Below are 20,867 nucleotides of genomic sequence, written 5' to 3'. Positions count from 1 at the left end.
AGAATTATAAGGAATCTCAGAGAACCAGAGAGATGTAAAAAAAACTTTGGAAAGCATTAAAATATTCCTTAAATTCAAAAGATGGCATACACAGTAATGCACAGGCCCAAGAAAGACCTGAAAAAAAAAAGAAATCACTGTTCATCTCTAATTAACCTTAAGTCCCTACCAAAGCAGGGAGGGAAACCTAAAGCTGCCTTGTAAATTGCCTTAAGTTTAAAAGTCCACTTTTCATGAAGATCCCTTTGACAAAAGTAGCAGATTTTAGGAAAGGCATTCAAAGAAATCTTTTGACTAATCATTCCTCTCTATTAAATTATGAGTTCAGGTGTGATCCTTAGGAAGCCAGGTTAAATACACAAACAAGATCTTAAAACAACCAGCAAAGAACATAATAGCACAAATTCAGGAAATACATAATCTAATAAATCCATTCACAGACAGACTTTCAGAAAGAAAAACACAACATCAACCAGAACAGCAGAAACTGACTTTAGAGGACTGACAATCTGATACCAGAATTGCTACAATATACTATCTAAAATGTCCAATTTTCATCAAAAAGAAATAGAAAAGCATGCCATACAGAGTATTTTAAAAAGGCTGCTTAATGAAAATATTTCTGAAAATGACCAGACTTTAAATTATCTGTAAACAACTCCAATTTAATGAAAATGTATTCAAGAATTCATTAACCAAATAAAGCAATCTAGAGACATTACAGTCAAACTGATAAAAATCAAACACAGAGAGAAAATCTTCAAAGTTGCATAATAAGACAAAAATAGTTTATATATGTGGGTACTTCAAGATTTAACCTTCTCAAAAGAAACCAGAGGCCAAAGACAGTGAAAGAATATCACATGTTGGGGAAATGAAGACTCAAAAATTCTACATTTTATTTCTTTCTCCTTAAAAAGAAATTAAGATATTTTGAAACGGACAAAAGCCTTCTCCCCGGTCAAAAAATATATTACAGTTTTCAAGGGTAAAAGGACATTAAAATAGTTTAAGCCATACAAAGAAAAATAAAGCACAGATCTGTAACAAAGATCAAAATGATTAGAAAAAAAGTTACATTAATGGAAAGCATTAAGATACGATATAAAAGTCTATCATTATGTCTCTGGAATAGGAAACTCCTTAAACAAAGCAAAATATATAAAAGTAAAAATGTAACACAAACACTAGTCTGTATCTACATTAAAAAAAAAATATATATATATATAAATTTAAAGAAAAACCACAGACTGGAAAAAGATATTAACAACACATTTAAAGGTTGACAGCAGTAAAAATACAGTACATGTAAGAATCATGGAATTTTGCATATTGTCTGCAAAAATATAAGCAGGTAGTTCTAGAAGAGGAAAAGCCTGACTAGCCCAAAAAAATACCATGAAGATATTCAACTTCACTACTTATCAAAAAAATACCAAATAAAATTAAAAACCATTTTTATCAAACTTTAACACAACAGTAAGGGTTCACATAGTGGGGAGAAATTATTACTTGCATTTATCCTGGGAAAAAGTATAATGACAGTTATTTTGGAAGGCAATTTGCAAAAATCTTTTGAAACTGAAAACATATAGTCTATGTTCCACCAATTCACTTTATTCTAGCACACTGAATTTAAAAAGTTTCTATAATGACGTAAAAGTTCTATATCTACACTGTCCAATACGGTACCCTCATGTCACTACTGGGCACTTAATGCAATTGAAAAGCTGAATTTTTAACTTTAATTTTAATTAACATAAATGTTAAATCTTTATTTAAATGTGATTAATAGTTACAACAGAGGCCACCACAGCTCTGAAAAAACACTTGGTGTGTCTCCCAAGAGTAAGATTTATATAGATTAGCGTAAAATATGTAAATGAATCAAGGTCCATCCATAGAATACTGATTAGATGATGGTGACTTTTTAAACCATGGAGTAGCTGTTAACACAAGGTAGACTGATGTACACTAAATGTAAAGCTATTAAAACTTATTAGACAGATTTCTCACACACATAGTAAATTTCTCACACACCTATATTTAAATTTGTTGTGGTTTTCGGACGTCTGCTTGTTTTATATGAATGGCGTTAAATGAAAGAAATGAGCTACAGAAGTCTGCAGCAATTCATATCAAACATAACACGTACATCTCTGAGAAGGCGCCAGAACAGAGAGGAGAGGCACAGAACAGTAGGACCAGCTCAGCAAGACATTTATAAGTATTTTGGCATATTACTTTTGTTACTGCAAACTGACACACAGTTTAACTTTACAAATTATTAAAATTTTAAAATAAATAAACATGACACACAGTAGGTAAAAAAAATGAAGAAACAAAGGGTTCTAACCATCATACCAGAGCCATGAGAATGTCCATGACCTCCATGCTTGAAAACAAATATTCCTACTAGATTTACCACAAATCCAAGAATTGAAACAAGTAGCAGTCTCTCATGATGTACATCTGGAGGGGCTAATGCTCTCTAGAAAATATACAATGCAAATAGGATTGGTATAATTTCTGATTGGTACAAATACAAGGCACTATTAAAAATCTACAGTAATTTTCAAAATTAAAACCACTCAAAAACTATGTCATAACAGTTAAAAAAAAAGTAAACAGTGTGATCACATTGGAAAAGAAATAATTACTACTTTTAAGTAAATACAAGTATTTTTGTGTGAATCTTTGATCACAAACTTGTTCTTATTTGGAATCTTTAAATACTGCCCTTTATAAATGCACCCGTCCTTATCTTTTCTCTTTAATTACCATAAACTAACTAGCACAACTGTCATAACACTTCCCAGCTGATCTCACTATCCAGCTTGTGTCTTTACATTTTCATGTCAATATATTACCTATAGCTTGTAAAGCACTATCATGTTTTCAATTTCAAGTTTATTGTTTAATTTTTCAACTATTTTGTAAGCTTGTTACATACAATACTTTATTCCAAAACTGTCTTCAGTAAATTATGACAGCTGAAAACAGGTTTATACATGTCGTTAACTAACAAACATTACAGAAATGTAATTTATTGACTAATCATTATCTACTATACCTCAACTCCTTCTGAGAAAATGAAAAAAGCAGTGAAGATCAAAAAAAGTCCATTGACAAAGCCAGCCAGAACTTCTGCTCTAACATACCTAAAGAGAAGCACAGCAAGTAATTGTGTTATTTCTTAAAAAATCAAATTATAAGTTTACTTCACAGATTTTAAACCATATTATATGCCACCAGCAAAGTCCCAGTATTTGTAATATAGTGCATTTTATTTTAATGTTGCAGAAATGATGGAGGAAATTAACTTATTAAGAATGGTGTTTACTAGAATGCCACAAAACACAGATTTTTACAAGTCAATTAAACAAGCTTCTTAGCATACACAGGTTTATAAAGACCTTGCACAGAAATTTAAATCTCAAGTTCCCACTGGAGAAAGAATAGGATCAGACAAAGCAGGCAAAGCAAGGATCCACAGATACAGAGCAGTACAAAGTCTGGAAACGGGTTACAAACTTACTCTTCTCCCTTTTCTAAGAACTCCATGTATGTTTTGCTTTGTATCTTTCAGTTTTTAGATCTTTGGGAAAAGGGTCCTTGCTATCAAGTAAAATGAAATTATTCTTGAATTATCCCAGAGATAACTTGAGATTTATATTTTTACCATTCTTTTTCTATGATTAATAAATCAGCATACACTTTCAATTACCTATTTTTAGAATAAATTCTAGATTCATATAATTCTAATTAAACTTTTTTAAAAAATACCTGTCTTTTTGTCCATGGACTCCTGAAGCTGTCTGCTTCCTACCTGTGTGAAGCATTAGGGGATAAGATTTTATTTTTCCACTCAGTATACCTGGCTTAAATTCACAGAAACATCTTTAACTCCCCATTTTCCTATGTTCTAACTTTATTCAAAGTGTGCTAACATGACTTAATGACTCTCTTCAAACAATATAATGAGAGCATCAAAACTGCTTTTCCTACTTTCCATCTCAGTGTCTAACTAACACAAATTTTACTATAAATATATTTTAAAGACAAGAAATTCTTGAAATATATCCTATTCAGTTATATTTGAGTTTATCCTATCCAGTGCATACTAACACAGCATGTATTTCTACATTCAAAAATAATGCACATTTCTATCTTCTATCAAACATAAGTAAATTATATGTATATATTATTTATCAAACCATGTATCTTTTTTGGGGAAAGGAACATTAAATTACAATAATTTGCAACCAACTTAACGTAACCTACAGTAAGAAATTTAGTCACCAGTGTTACTGTTCAAAAATACAAAGGTGTTTTTAAAAACTACCCTTTCTCTAATGGATATAACTGCATGTATGTTTAAGTGTGTAGGATTGATAACCATATTACTAAGTTTTTGTTGGATAGTTGAACAGAACTGTTTGCAGTCTCACTATCTGAATGTCCACTTTGTATGCTTTACTTTGTAATTTGAACTATTTCTAAGAAGACAATATATAACTATCAACTAGTGATTTCTTACTGTTTATTTTTTTGAAATTATGTATTATCTCTACCCTTTTTTTTCTTTAAATTAAAAACAAACTTTTTAATCCCATAGTTGTTGCTTGATTGAAAATCTTTTATAATTCTACTAGATTTCAAGATCAAAGGCAAGAATGTTATCTTTTACTTTTCAATTCCTAGCACATTAAGTGTGCTCTATAAATTCTGGTACATTGTTGGACTACAGTAATTTAATTAGCTGTACACTTGGCTGCACAGTGTACAGCAGTAAAGTGATTCCTTTACTGCTTTGAAAATGGTCAATACTGATACTGAATATATTTTGATGTATTTTGCCCTAGTACTAGACGTTTGGTACTTGACACTCAAGCTAGAACTTGTCTGGCTTGATTCGTTATGACTCATTACCCTTTCTAGCCAAAATCATCTCTTTCTGGTGCTTCTCACATCTCCTGAAATTAATTAACCTCGAGTACCAATGTCTCACTGAACTTGGCTGTAGATTTACAAGTAGATATATCTGCTATAAAAAGTAGATATATCTGCTATTATAAATGATTATGTTTACTTAACAGAGCAAGTCTAGAAATTAGACCATATAATTCAGGAAAGTGCTACTACCTAATTAAGCATGCCTGGTATCTGAATTCTTCAACTAGGGCAAAAGGAAAAAAGGGTACAATTATATGAACACATTTTATATATATATATATGTATATGCATCTAGCTATTGAATGCATACTATTTTTATACTGGTTTTGTATTTTAAAAATAGGAGTATGACAAGACACAAGATGACTTTATATAAACAAATACTTAAAAGTCTTGCTTGCTCTCAGAGCCTCCTGTTTCTTCTAATGCAGAGTCAGTCTGCTACTACGATCAGCTTGAAATGGCACTCACAGGGATTCATCCTTAGGTTTAGCCTACTTAATTCCATTTTTGTGTGCTGACACTAGTAGTTTACTACTGTTGTTACTGTATAACAATTATTCATGGTTTCAAATAATCCATCAGTTTTTATTCCTTAATCTTTCCCAAAAGAAAACACACACACATGAAGCACACAGGGTCAGAAATTTAAAAACAGAAAGAATCAGGACAGATGAAAAAGATATTAGTAGTGAGTTCTGCTTGCATATAATGATGCTACAAAATATTCTAAGAGCTCAAAAAAGGAAAACCAGAAAGATTATACATATAGTATGTATATATATACATATATATATACACAAGATAGATAATTATACTACTAATCTGTCAATTCATCAAAAAACAATTTGCTTTCATTGATTGTATGATTGTTTTTTCATGCCTATATCTTGTAATTTAAACAACTACTTTAAAGATAACAATAGGCAACATATTAACCATTGTTAATCTGTTATTTTGTTTTGAAATTAAGTATCATTTCTATTTTCTCATTTTAAAGTTTAAAATAAAGAAAGCATAAATCAAATAATGGAAAATCTGGTACTTTCCCCATCAGAGGTGGCAGCAGAAAGTTGACTCTGTCTCTATGATCCAACACTGACTCTTAGCATAAAATTGCTCTTCAAATATTTAGTTAACTGTCCAAATCAGTGAGAATATATAAAAAGTACTGTATATAAATGCAGAGCTGAAGAAAACCTATTATGAAATTATGTTAAATAAATCAAGAGTAAGTTACACCTTCAATAAGAAAAATCGCCATTTCTAGTCACTATTTCTTCTTTTTCTGAAAAAATACAGGTTATAAGAAATCTTCCCATATTGAAATAATCTTACAAGTGTTCAATTTGTAACAACTCACTGACCTCAAGATTTGTGCATTTCTCCGTACACCCCCATGCTTCAAGAAAATAATTTTTAAAAATTCTTACCCATAGGAGAAAGCATCATTATCTCTCCATTTTGAAATAACAGAAGCTGCCAATCCAGCCAAAATGGCAGTGCTATCGAAAAACATGTGAAACGAGTCCGAGATCAAGCCCAAGCTGAAAAAGAACAAGCACATCAGCCTATTATAATAAAAACCAAACTCTGGGCATGTTTTCCTAAAACTCTAAGGCTCAGACCCTGTTCATCAGGAACTACCTTTTAAAAGGACACCATTTAAATACAGTTTGTACAAAGGCATCAAAGACATCTAAAAAGAAAACCTTCCCACTCCCTGACAAGAAAAAGCCCCACTGTTACACAGAGGGTAGAAATAAAAGTCACCTGCTACTAGACACAGGGTAGGAATCTGCCCATCCCCCGGTCACCAGTGAATATAAATTGCTACCAAAAGAGAAGTAGAAAAAATTACTACCTGCTGGAGCAGGGTTGGGGAATAAAAACTGCTTGAGCACAGCATCTTATACTGATGCAAAGCAAAAGTCTGCTATTATTAGGTGTCCCAGTCCTCCTTCTTGAAACCAGCCTAAGGAGGAGGAACTGGTTGGAGGGGAGAGGAGAGACACAGGAACCTTAACAGCCATTCTGAGATACCTGCTCTGTCTCATCGTGTGATGCCCTCTCATATCAGCACCTTGAAACTGAATTTCCTAGCCTCCAGAACCATGATCTAAAAAAACTTCTGTACTGGAAAAACAAAACAAAACAAAACCTACCCTGTCATTCAGGGGTACAAGGCCTGCCTAACATTATCCCCATACCAAAACTCGAATAAAGTACAAGGCAATAGCAATCTACCTGTGAGGACAAGAATAGAGACATTATGTGTGGTTCAGATGTGTAGAACCTTCTGAAAGCTGAGTGTGGAACAAGAATCTTGAGAAAACACTTCAGTTTTCCAAATCCCACACTAAGTAAAAGTTATATGAACCCACTGGAAAAATGTGAAGTCTGTGAGATGTAGAAATTAATTAGCAACAACAAAATTCAAAACTCAACTTAGCTCAGCTCAGGAAACTACTGACCAGGCAAGAAAATAGTGGTGCACAATTTGGATATATTCACTCTTAACTTCAATTGATTACTTCTTTAAACAAAATTCAAAACCCAACTTAGTCCCAGCTCAACTATTGACCAGGTAGGAAAACAGTGGTGCCCATTTTGGACATATTCCCTTTTAACTTCAGTTGATTATTTCTTTAAATATGCAGTGTTATGGTTTGTGTCTGGATGTTCTCTCAAAGACTTATGTAGTCATGGTGGGTAGGCTTTTTGGAGAAGGGTGAATCTAGAGTTTGTGAGTGATTCATGGCTCAGTTCTGGGACTGAGGGTGTAAATGGTACACCTGCTCTAGGGCAGGTATCCTGAATACAATATATAGAACAGAAAGAAATTTGCTCTCCTTTTTCTCTTGTTTTGGTGTCTTCCATCACCATGAACAGCTGCCATGCCTTCTGCCATGCCACCTTGCTTTAGAGATAGCCAATTATGGACTTAAACCTCTACAAACTGTGAGCTAAACAAATCCTTCATGCTTTAATTTTAGGTATTGGGTATTCTGTCCTAGCAACGAGACAAGTAACTAAGACATGCAGCACTCAATATATGCATATAAAATATATAATAAGATCAAAAAGGGGGTTGTCTTGGTTAGTTTTCTCTCGTTGCTGGGACAAAACATCTGACACTCAAAGTAAAGGAAGGAAAGGCTTATTTCTTGCAGTTTTTGGAAGTTTCAGTCCATAATCAGCTGGCTCCAAAGCAGGGTGGCATGGCACTGGTGCAATACTTCAAGGCAGCAGCCAGCAAAAGCAGCTAGAGCAAAAAGGGAAAGAACAAACCTCTTCTCCTGGCTAATATTGTACACAGGCCACCCTCATCACCTCCATACCACCCACCAGGTATAGCACTCAAAAAATCTCCTTGCACCAGATGAGGATATTTTTCCAAGTAAGAACCCTGGCTTCCTGCTAAGTCTCTCAGTTAAACTTCTAAACTGTTCAAGTTGACACAATGTATCAACCATAACAGTCCCGTAGCCTAAAAAAAGACTCACTGTTCAAGAACTAAAGCAATCAAAAGCATCAAAAGCAAGACTGGCTCAGATGTTGCAACTAACAGAGAAGGACTTTAAAACAACTGTGATTAATCTGTTAATGGTGTAAAGCTGGAGAATACTCATGAGCAAATGGGAGATTTCCAGAGAGGGAGAAACTATATAAAAGAATCAAATGAAAATGTTAAATTTTTAAAATTAAAACATATGTGGGTTTCCAACTAGACTGGGCAAAGAATCAGTTAAGTCAAAAGAAATTACACAAAGGGAAACACAAAGAAGAAAAGGAGTAGAAACAAAATCAGAAGAGATCAAAATTTATTAGACGGTATAAAATAAACCAAACACATGTCTGTAATCCCAGCACTTGGGAGGATTAGGGAGGAGGATCATCAGGAGTTTGAGACCATCCTGGGCTACAGAGTGAGTTCAAGGCTAGCCTAGTCTATATAGTGAGCTCTTGTCTCAAAATAAATCAAAAAATAAAGTAACACAGAATGGAATAAAATAAAACAAACATGCTTTGGAGTCTCAGGAGTTGGGAAGAAAGATGGGCTAAAGAAAGTATTTAAAAATCTTCCAAAATTCATATACGGAAGAAAATCACAGATCCAAACAGCTTAATGAAGCCCAAGCAGGCAAGGAAATCCTTTATACTTTATAAACTTCTCAACATCTGAGAGAGAAAAATCTTTGATAATTGGGTATTAGATAAAAGAACAAAGATAATCAGTCAAGCATAGTTTTCATCAGAAACTATTCATGCCAGAATCCAATGAAGTGATATCTTTAAACAATTAAAAGAATAAATACTACCAATCTAAAATTCTATGTGACCCTTTTTTCAAACAACCAAAGCTAAGGCTATTCATTGACTATGTCAGTTAGTATTAAAGAGGTCTAGTATCTTGTAAAGATAATTTAGAATAGAATAGGAAGAGAAAAATCAATAAAACTAAAACTTGTTTCTTTGAAAATACCAATAAAATTACTAAATTTTAGTTAGACTAAGAAAAAACATATTATGAACTAATTATAAAGCAACAAATTAGACAGCATAGACAAAACAGACTAATACCTAGAAATAACTTAGCAAAACTGACTTAAAAATAATGTGAGGAAGACCTATGACAAGATAAAAGATTGAATTAGCAGTATTAAGACTTCCAGCAAGAAAATAAATCCAATGTTAAAAAAATTAAATGTAATGTTGATTTTACTCTTAAATATTCTCTTACACATTTAAAAGAACAATGAATGCCAATCTTTTACAAACTCTTCCAAAAAAACAGAAAATAAGAGAATACTTCCCAAGGATAAGACCAGTACTACCTTAATACCAAAACCAGACAAAACTTCACAAGAAAAAACAGACCAATCTCTTAGAAACATATATGCAAAATCCTCAACAAAACAATCAAACCAGGCAATATATTTTTAAAATGTATATATATAACATGATCAAGCACAATTTAACTTTACATACAAGGGCAGTTTAATATATGAAAATCAATCAATGTAATATGCCATATCAGTAGAATAGAGGGGAAAAAACTGCATGACCATTTCAATAGCTACGAAAGGCATTTAACAAAAATTCAATACCTTTTCATGGCAATCACACTCAACAAAATTAAAATAGAAAGAACTTCTTCAACTTGATATATGATATCTATAAAAATCCCACTGTGAACATCACCATCATTAAGAAGTTTGCATTCCCTGAAGATAAGGAACAAAAACAAGGATGTCTCTTGTCATCACTATATACTATTTTACTGGAGACTCTAACTAGGGCAAGTAAGCAGTAACTACAAAAAAAGATCCCAGATTGGAAAAGAAAAAAATTATCACATGGTGGGATCTTGAACAGTACATAGAAAATTTGAAGGATAAACCAGTATTAAGAAAATTAAAATAAATGAATTCACCAAATTAACAGGATACAGGATCAAAAATGAACTATATTCATACACAGTAACAAAAACAAAAATGAAATTTATAAAATTCTATTTATTTATAATATCAAATAGAAAAATTAAAATTCCTAACAAAAAAATTTAACCAAAAAAAGGCATTTTACATTCTAAAAGCTCTAACTGTTATAGTTAAAGATGACCTAAACAAGTACAAAGACTTCGATACTTATGGATCAGAATATTTTCTTTTTGAAGGATTGAAACCAGGGTCTTGTATATGGTGAACTCATGCTCTATCCGAGACAGAGAAAACAGTATTTTTAAGCTGTCATATTTCCCTCAACAATCTACAGATTCCATGTATTGCCTATCAAAATCCAAACTAACTTTGGAGAAATTAGCCAGCTAATCTTAAAATTCATATGGTAAATTGATAGGCTTAAAAGAGGCAAAACAATATTGAAAAGGGCAGCAAAGTTGGAGAACTCTTACTTCCCAATTTCAAAATCTGAATAACTGCATTAATTACAACAGTGTGGTACTGGCATAACGGTAAACACATAGATCAAAGGAGTAAAATTTAGAAATAAAACCTCACATGAATGACAGACTGATTTTTGACAATGATGCTGAAGCAATTTAATAATGGAAATACTCCTTAAGAAATTAACAAATACTCCTTTAACCAAATTGTGCTAATACAGTTGACTATTTACATGTAAAAATGATTCTGGATCCTTCATATCCTTTACAAAAATGAGCTTAAAATAAATCTAAGAGCTAAACCTACAGAACCCTTGAACATAAGAGTTTTAGATGAGGTAGTAATTTTTTACATATGAAATCAAAAGCACAAGCAACAGAAGAAGAGAATGCACAGAATGAAAGAAAATTTTTGGCAGTCGTGCATCTGTCAAGGGCTTTTAATCAGAATATGAATTGTTAAAACTCAACAAAAGTTACACAATCCAGTATTGAAAATAGACAAAAAGATCTGAATAGACATTTTCTCAAAAACATGTAATATAGCCAATAAGCACATTAAGATACTCAGCATCATCAACTACAAAGAAATGAAAATCATAACCACAGTAAAATAATTTCACACTCACTAGAATATAATTTAAAAGATAGATGAACAACGTTTGGCAAAGATGTGACACCACTAATATGTTACATGACCAAAATAATTAAATGAGATATTAATACAAATACAGCACAGTTGAACTCTGAAAACACGCCAGTGAGAGAAGTCAATCTGAAAAGAACCTACACTATTATGATTTCATTTAAATGAAACATCTAAAATAGGCAAATCCATAGAAAGTTGACTAGCTCCCTAGAAGTGACTAGCTGACAGAATGAGGGACCCAGTGAGGATTTCCTCCCAGGGTAATAAAATGTTCTAAATCTGATTGTTATGTTAGTTTTACAACTCTACTACATGTGCTAAAGTCCACAAATTATATACTTTAAATAGGTAAATTTTATGGTATGTGAATTATATGTCAGTAAGGTTTTATTTATTTTACAGATAATTGACTGTGTACTATATTATACAGATAATTACAAATACTGGATAATTGACTGCCCAGTATTTGCATGCTACAGCCTACAGGAAAAATCTAGGCAACTATCTGGTTGTGTAAGTTTTACTGAACTACAATTATGCTTATTAGTTTATGTATTTTTACAGCTGCTTTTATGGAACAACAGTACAGTGGAGTAGATCACTAAGTTGCCCACTCGGAGCTCAAACTTTCCACCTTCCTGCCTCAGTCTCCCAGGGTGCTAGGATTCTAGGTGTGCACCACCATGCTTGCCTTAACTGTCATAATTTAAAGATTTTTATTATGTATATCAAAACGACCACTAACACCATGCTATTAAAGGAACACAAGTCTTCTAATACAAAGCAGATGTTACACACTAACGGGGAAGGAGGAATCCGATTCCACCTAATTCCACACCCATATACAGAAGCTTTGGTCACTGTTGGAGGTGGAGTAAAAATGTTGATGAAAGTATACTCCTAAAGTCCAGACTTACAAGTTCTATAAAAAATCGAGGCTAGGTCAATCAAATACCCCGCTGCTCTCACCACAAACCTAGCACTGAGTAAGAAGCAACAACAGGGAATAGTTTGGGGAAGGTGGAGGAAAGAGCATGAGGAGAGCTTCCACAGCACATCCACACAAAGACTACTGCACGCGCAAGGACTGACCAACTAACAGCCTGACACACGAAGCACTCTTATTTCTAGGTACCTCAGCGTCTACAGTTCTTTACTCACTGCGTCCAGCATGGACTGGAAATTTCAAGACATGTAAAAGAGCAAGAGTCAGGAATTATGGTGCACAGCTGTAATCCCAGCACTCAGAGGGTTGAAGCAAGAGGATCCCTGAGAACTGAGGTCAGACGAGGCTATGAAGTGAGTTCAAGGCCAGCCTGAACTGCGTAACAAAACCCTGTCTCAAAAAGACACACACACACACACACACACACACACACACGACACAGAACTTATTGATTTTTGAAAAAATAAAAAACAACAGAAGCAGATGAACATATCAGCTTCCATAATAAAATTTGCAACTATGATTAATATACTAAAGGATCTATGAACAAAGAAGACGAAATGCATGGACTAATAATTTCAGGAGAGGAATGAGAAATACAAAACTTCAAATGCAAATGCTAGAAATAAAAACAAGGTATAAGCAATGAAAAATTCTTGCAATTAATTTAGTGGACTCAGAAAAGGGAAAAAAATCAACATATTTGAAGGAAAGTTGATAAAATATTCTGAAAGCAAACATAGATCATGACTTAAGTCTTTAAAATCAAGCTTTTGAAGTCACAGTACCTGGGTTCAAATCTCACATTTATAACTGTAACCATCAATTTCCTTCACTTCTTTACACTTCAATTAAGCCATCACTCAAGCAAGTTAAGAGCATGAAAGTGCCATAATTACTGTAATTTTAGATAATATATATGAAACGTACCACAGTCCAAATTACACACATTAAAGCCACACCAATATTCTGTTAGTACTATTAATAATGAATTGTTACATTAATTATAATTAATATCTCATAACATCTGATGTTTCCAAGCATGAACTATAGCTCTTAACATTTAACTACATGCTACAGCTTTCATCAACTAGAAGGGCTGCCAACTAAAATTCAAAACCATAATGCATACAAATATTAAAAAATATATAAAAACCATAACTCATACAAATAGAAAAAAATAAAAATTTTAAAATTTCAAGTAATATAATTTTTGAAATAATTATGGACTTAGAAACTGAAGTCAAAACACATTACTCACCCACAAAAAAACAGTACCTATAAACCTGAGGAGCACATTACTCATACAGTTCTCTCAGAATTGATGTTAAAATACTATATACTTGAACCAAAAGTATGAGCAACATGTTCTAAATCCAAAGCTATTAAACAAGTAATTCATTAAATGAGGAATATCTGTACTATGTTATGAAACTATTAATAAAGACATCATCTATTATTTTGTTTTCTCTTAATAAAAAAGTAATATGGCAACATGCTATTAAAATTCGGTTTCAGAAAACTGTTTTCTGTTCTGATAAAACAGCATAATTGTATTGATGTTATGGATTTTATAACTAAATTTAAAAGTCAATTTTTTGTATTAGTTTACACACAAGTTTTTTTCTTTACTATGCATGGTTTTTAATATCTTTACTTTGTACTATATATTTTATTTCATATATAAATCTTGTTTTAAATGACCAAAAACCTGCTTTAGATAGACTATTCTTTCTAAATACATATAAATTTAACAGTTCATTGATCTAAACACATATTTAATAAAACACTACATCATGGATTGAATTATTATTGTCAGTACCCCAGAATGTGACCTCAGTAATAAGTTTAAAACAGATACAGATAAGATTGGGTTTTATAGTCCCTATTCCAAATAAGATGTCTTTATAAAAAAAGCGGGAATCTGGGGAGACACACACATAGGAGACCACCATGTAAAGATAAATGAGACAGTAGATGATCTTTTGCAAGCCATGGAATGGCAAAGTATCAACAAACCAATTGAAGGTCTAGGAAGCAACACAGAGCAACACCTTCTTAGCACCTCCTTAAAGAATAACCCGGCCAATACTGAATCTTAAGATTTGTAACCACCAGAACTGTGAGAGGACTAATTTCTGTTGTTTAAACTACCTAATTGTTAATATTTTGTTACAGTAGCCAAGTAAACTATTTTTTTTTAAATTTACTTCATGTACATTCAAAGGATATATTTTCATGGGAAAGTAGAAAAGATAAATCCCCTTTGTATACTGCAGCAATCAAGAGGTTTGGAAATAGCATGGCAACTTTAATATTTTATTAAAATGAAGTTTTAATCTTGTTTAAATTTAAACTGAATTTATTTTCATTTAGATATTTTTAGTATTTAATAAAATGTGATCTTACCTGAAAAGCCACTTCCTTTTCTAAGAGGAAAGAACATCATGTCCCCCTAAAGCAATGTGATGAGATCTTTTCCCTTAAAACTGATAATATCATTTGAAAGCTACTTACCTACAAACAGGTAGTAAAACCCATATAAAAAACTATGTAGTTCTAGTTCTGTACTTATTGACCATACATGAAAATATTGCTCTTAGGAAAGTCAATTTTGTTCATTTTCAGAATCAACCAATATTTTTGGCTATGAATAATCATTTGAACTGTGCAACATAAATTTGTTTAAAAAATACAGGTAGCATACAGAGTAAAGTTATATAATTTCTACATCAAAAGTAACTTTAGTAAACCATGAAAAACTGTTGAAACTGTTTAGTAAACCATGAAAAATTGTTAAAAGCAGCATACTCTTGTCAGATTCCTCTTTACTAGTTTAAAATTTTTAAAGCACTTACTAAATGACTGTGTTTTATTTTTTTTGGTACTAGGAACCAAACTCAAGGCTTGTGCTTGCCAGGCAAGGTACTTGGGTCACTGAGCTATATCCCCAGCTTTTTACATTTTAATAAGACAAAATTTCTTAAGTTTAAAGGAGAAATCTGAACACTGAAGCAAAATAGAATAAATGTGAACAGAATATTCAGCAAAAGAAACTTTGAAAAGGATTTTAGTTTTTGGACTCCTAGAGGCAAAAACAAATGGAGAAAAAGGACCTATAAATTAATGAGACCTGTATGGTTTTGACATATCAGTCAAACACTATGCATGAAACTTGTTTGAATTCTGATCTGTAAAACCAAATATAAAAAGAATTTGAAAAACGATGGGGACACATGAACATTTACCAACTGACTGGACATTTGATATTAATGAATCGTTAATTTTTATGGATGATAATGATTTTGGGATTATATTAATGAAAAGGGGAAGCTCTTGCCTTTTTGAGAATCAACCTGGTACTTATGGAAATATTTCCTTTTATTTTTTTGGTACTAGAGATTGAACCCAGGTCCTCTGTACTGAGTGACATCCCCATTCTTTTTATTTTGTATTCAGACAAGTTGCAAAGTGGCCCAAGCTGGGCTTAAACTTGTGATCCTTCTGCCTCAGCCTCCCAGAGTGTTGGGATTAGAAGCAGCATATGCCACCATACCAGGTAGTTACAGAAATAGTGATAACTTCAATCTGCTTAAATAAATCCAGTGGTGGCACAAGGATAACAGATAGAATGAAATAAGGCCATGTCTTACTAAAAGTTAAACCCAGATGATAAGTACATGAGGTCCATTAAATTATTTACTTCTATATACGTTGAAAATTTCACATGGAGCTGGGCATGGTTCACACCTGTAATGCCAAGCACTCATGAGGCTGAGGCAAGAAGATTACCATAAATCTGAGACCAGCCTGGGCTATACATAGTGAGACCCTGTCCCTCTATCCAAAAAAAAAAAAAATTTACATGACAGAAAGTCTTTTTTTTAAAGGACTATTTGTAACTAAGGTAACTATATATCCATTTTGGTTGTTAAACATCAATTCACAATTAAATAGAAGAGATCACCATAATTTACAAACTCCTTACTAGCTGGTTCCACATGGTAGAAAAAGGGGAAAATGTATTAACTACCTATTTATTATCAAGAAACTAGAAAATCCTTAGACTCTTAACAGTAGTAATGTTAATAACCTGATGAACTGCAGTAACGTAATTCCTCTCCATAACTCTTATTTAAAATTACTCAGCAAATGAAATATCTAACTTTGTAAGGTGAAAAATAAAAGACTACAGGAAAGCAAAAGCCATCAACATATCCAATAAGTAATGCTGTCTTTTGTGAAGAGAAAGCTCATAAAAGACTAAACTACATACAATTTTAATCTAACAGAAAAATGTGTACTAAATGGAAGTATTTTTATTTTTTAAGGGCTTACAAGCATATTATAATGACATATTATCTAGAAGTAGGCCCAAACAAACGTCCAACATTGCCTTAAACATTTCTTGAACGAACATTTACTTTGTTTATACAAAGAAATTCACCTTGTGAGTTTTTTCTCTGCCTAAGGGAAATTAGTTTCAACATCTCTGGTAAATAATACAATTGACATTAAACTTTTTCAATGGATAGAAAAGTAAAATAAAACAAAAGAAGAAGAAGAAAACCTTATTAAGATACTAGAAAAAAGGTTATAATGTAGTAGAAAAAAGTGTGGTAACAGTTACTATAGCCCTTGCTGCTACCTGGGAAAATACAAATCTATAGCTTTCAGTTTTCCGCCTGCAGAAGAGGGTAGATCTAGCTCTCCTGCCAATTCTATTGCCAGAAACAATAATATCCACATATTTCCTTCCTTCTTCAAGTAAAGAATACTTGAGTTTTACCAAACTACATGTTTGACAGAATAGAATACGTTTGCAACTAGGCATAATCATGTTATTAAAATCATAGTGAAAGTGTTGTTAACATTTAGATAAATCTCCTTGAAGACAATGTCAACACCCCTTGCCTCTTTTTCTCTATACTGTAGATATTCTGCTCCAAGGAATAGCTGGAACTTTGTCAACCATCTTAAATATGAAATATCTCATTTAATCAAATCTTTGGAGTTTCCCTATATTCCCTGTAAATTGAAAATAAGCAATCCTTAATGACTCAAAACTATATTCTTATGTTACCATATGACTAAACAATCACTCAATAAATAAGTGACTGAAAAATACAATACTGGAATGAAATAAACAGTAAAAAGAAAGAAAAAAAGCCACAGGTAATGTTCCTACCATTTTCTTTTCCTACGACCGAAAGTTTAATATATGTGGTTTTCTTCCCCCGTAGTGAGATACTTAGTTTAGTTTAGTAGATAAGTTTCATAAGTTCTTTCTCCCTTCATTCTTTCATTCAGCTGGGAAGTGTTAAGCACCTACTACATGGTATACAAAGGTGCCTAAATAAGACAGACAAAGATTCCTATTTTAACAAATCTTACATTCAAGCTGAAAGGTGAAAGGAAATAGATATTTGCTGAAGGAAAAACATATTAACAACTTAGCTCTTCTTCCACTGAAGATACCTTATCATCAAGAATATAAATCAATTGTAATGAAATGCTTTTGTTAAACTGAAGGCTCTGAACAAAACTTAGAAAACTATTTACTATGCAATCATATCAACTGTCTCCCTAGTCAATATTAGTAAAGTGTTTTATTCACATTTAATCTCCCTCAGAAAAATTTTGACACTCTGTTCACAACAACTTGAAATTTATTTTTATACATTAAATTTGAACAGAGAAATGAAACTATGAAAATAAAACCCACTATGAAAACAAAAGTGGGTTTTGGTAAGAAATTTATAAAGGAACTAAGAAGCTAACTGGACATAAATATAGAGATAATCTAGTCAAATCAAGATCTTATTGATCAGTCAACAAAACAACTGAAAATTTTGGTGTCTAAATAAAACATATGGAAGAAAGATTAGGGAAAAGCCAGAGTAATTTCTAAATATACTCAAACATCAATGAAAAAGTTTATACTTCACATCCACTAATAAAAAATAATACTGGGGAGCAGGCGACTACAGCTGTAGAACTAAATATGCATCAGCAAACAACAATGAATACATGTTAAATGATTGAGGTATACAAGGAGACACTAAAACTATACTTCATATCCTGAGAAGATAACAACACAATGAAAGAATAAACTAGAAGGGTACAGAACAAGTCAGTTGAGGGGAACAGAACAAGATCCAAGAGAAGTACAGCAAATTAACTGAGAGCCTAAATGCAATGCTTTCTTCAGGTTCTTATGTATACTGACAAATGGCTCGGAAGCTAATGGCCTTAGTATTTTCCTGAATTGATCTCTACAAATTAAAAAAGCCACTATACATGTAACATTCCATGAAAGATACAATTTAAGCACTCCAAATATGACTCCTTTGAAAAGATATTTTATTAAGTGATTTGTACAAGGGCCATAGCGAAATAAAAGGCATTGCAACATAAAGCAACTGTGGCACATGCACATAAAGCAAATGTACACATGCAAATCACAACCAGCACATATGCTAAAACTGTGGCATAATTTAGAAAGAGAAAAACACAAAATATGGTGTACTCATGATTAAAATCCTATTCATATACAATAATATGATGTTTTCAACATGCTTTACTACATCAAGAATGTTAACTTTATGGGGTGAAAAAATAACCCGTGATGGAGTATCCCTAACACACACACACACACACACACACACACATGTGCACAAGTATACAACAAGGAATCCAACAGTTATTAAATATATCAGGATTCACTTTTGTAAATATGTCTGTCAGTAGTAACTAAACCAACCTTTATAATATTCTGACTATTAAGTATCTGATGAAACTAAATGACAGTTGAATTTATAAGTCTACTTTTTAACATTAACAGTATAGATATCATAAACCTGGTGATAGTAGCTAATGTCATTAATCAATTTCAATAGATATTAAGATCAATAGTAATTCTTTCTATAAGTCGACTTTAAAGGGCAGACTATTTAATTAATAGAAAATAAAGCACAAATGGCACAGCTGTCTAGTCTAGGATCCAATATCTATTTCAGGGAACCTGAGAACACCCTGAAGTTTTACATACAATTCTGAGTAATGACTTTTATTAAATTCTTAAATGGACTTAAATTCTAAAAACGGAGCTTGCACACTTAGAAGTGATGAGTTTACTGTCAACAGAACAATTTCATGAGACCTCAAGATACTCAACAACACATACCTGAAAAACTCTAATTTCATTTTCATAGCGTAAATTTTCTTCTCCCAAAAAGGTTTCCAAAAAACAAACAGCAATAACAAAAACAAAGATGATGCTAAAACTCCTCAAGCCAAGAGATGTTTTAGAAATCTATACACGATTTTCTATTGTTGTCAAGACCAGAGGAAACCCATAAAATTTCACCATTAAAGAGTAAAGAGAATGACATACATTTTCCTGGGTATATCTTTATAAATCTTTTCAAAAGTCAAAGACCTAATAAATTAAGTAGAACTCCTTGGATATTCCCTTTGAGAATCTTAAGGGTGAAATCCAAATGCCACTCTTCCCAACAGATAGGGAACAGGAATCCTCCCATTTCAAGTGGGCAAAGTTATGGTTTGCAGAATACAGAAATGAAAAGCTCTCTATCTCCATTAATGAGGAGGGGGCTATCAGTCTTAGCTGAAGGAGATAAGGGAAAAGTGGGCTGTACACGATAGGTCTTAGATCTTGAGATATGTGGCCCTGCCAGTTTGGTAGCAGAGGTGGTGTTAAAGGTAAAACCTGAACGTCCCGGTAAGAAGCTACGTGGCATTAAGCAAACAGGGCTTGGTCTCTCCCACTCCTGCTTCCGCCCCAACCACTTTCCCCTTTGGTTACCAGTTGCTCCAGATGCCGTACAGTAGTTCCACAAAAGCAAAAGAGAGATTCAGACACAGGAAAAAAAACAGGTTCCGAGACGTCTTGTCCGAAAGGATAGACCTGGAGATGACACAAATATGGAGAGGTGTAGAGTAAAAGGCGCACAGGGATATCGAAGCTGAGTGCCCCTTTCAAGATCCTCCCCGTGCACTCGCTCCTCCCCCCACAGCAGGGACCCGAGGATACTTCAGGGGCGCTCTGTATCCTTAGGTATGGGATTTCTCTCCTGCCCGACAACCCTTTCCCAACCAACAGCACCCCACACCTAAACCAGCCGGAGATCTTGCCAAACAGATTGAACTTGGGTGGTTTGTATTCATCATCCTTGATGGACAGGGGCAACATCTTCGCCCGGCGAAGGGCCGGGCCTACTCCTCTCTTGAAGTGGCTGCTTTAGCTGATGGTAGTGACAGCAGTGCTCAGACGGAAACTCCCAGAGGCGGACAGCGGCCGCGCGCCGCCAGGAGACACAAACCCAGACACACGCCCGGGAACTAGCCGACTTCCGGCCCGGGCCGCGCAACGCGTCCTGGGACTG

General features: G+C 33.3%; 1 protein-coding gene across 1 annotated transcript in view; it reads right to left on the bottom strand.

Moving 5' to 3' along the window:
- The window catches only part of Slc30a7 (solute carrier family 30 member 7), a 76,524-nt gene extending 55,669 nt beyond the window's left edge, over positions 1-20,855 (bottom strand). The window contains exons 1-5 of the mRNA XM_003479176.5: positions 20,595-20,855; positions 20,288-20,389; positions 6,390-6,503; positions 3,074-3,161; positions 2,365-2,491 (exon numbers count right to left, since the gene is read on the bottom strand). Coding sequence (XP_003479224.2) covers positions 2,365-2,491; positions 3,074-3,161; positions 6,390-6,503; positions 20,288-20,389; positions 20,595-20,674 — 511 coding nt within the window. The 5' untranslated portion in view covers positions 20,675-20,855. The remainder of the gene's footprint in view (positions 1-2,364; positions 2,492-3,073; positions 3,162-6,389; positions 6,504-20,287; positions 20,390-20,594) is intronic.
- Positions 20,856-20,867: the final 12 nt, after the last annotated feature.

The sequence above is a fragment of the Cavia porcellus genome, unplaced genomic scaffold (genome assembly GCF_034190915.1).
Source record: "Cavia porcellus strain 051 isolate PalLab524CR breed Dunkin Hartley unplaced genomic scaffold, mCavPor4.1 scaffold_1, whole genome shotgun sequence".
In the NCBI taxonomy this organism is placed as follows: Eukaryota; Metazoa; Chordata; class Mammalia; order Rodentia; family Caviidae; genus Cavia; species Cavia porcellus.
Note: the sequence above shows the minus strand (reverse complement) of the source record. Positions and strands in the feature narration are given on the sequence as shown.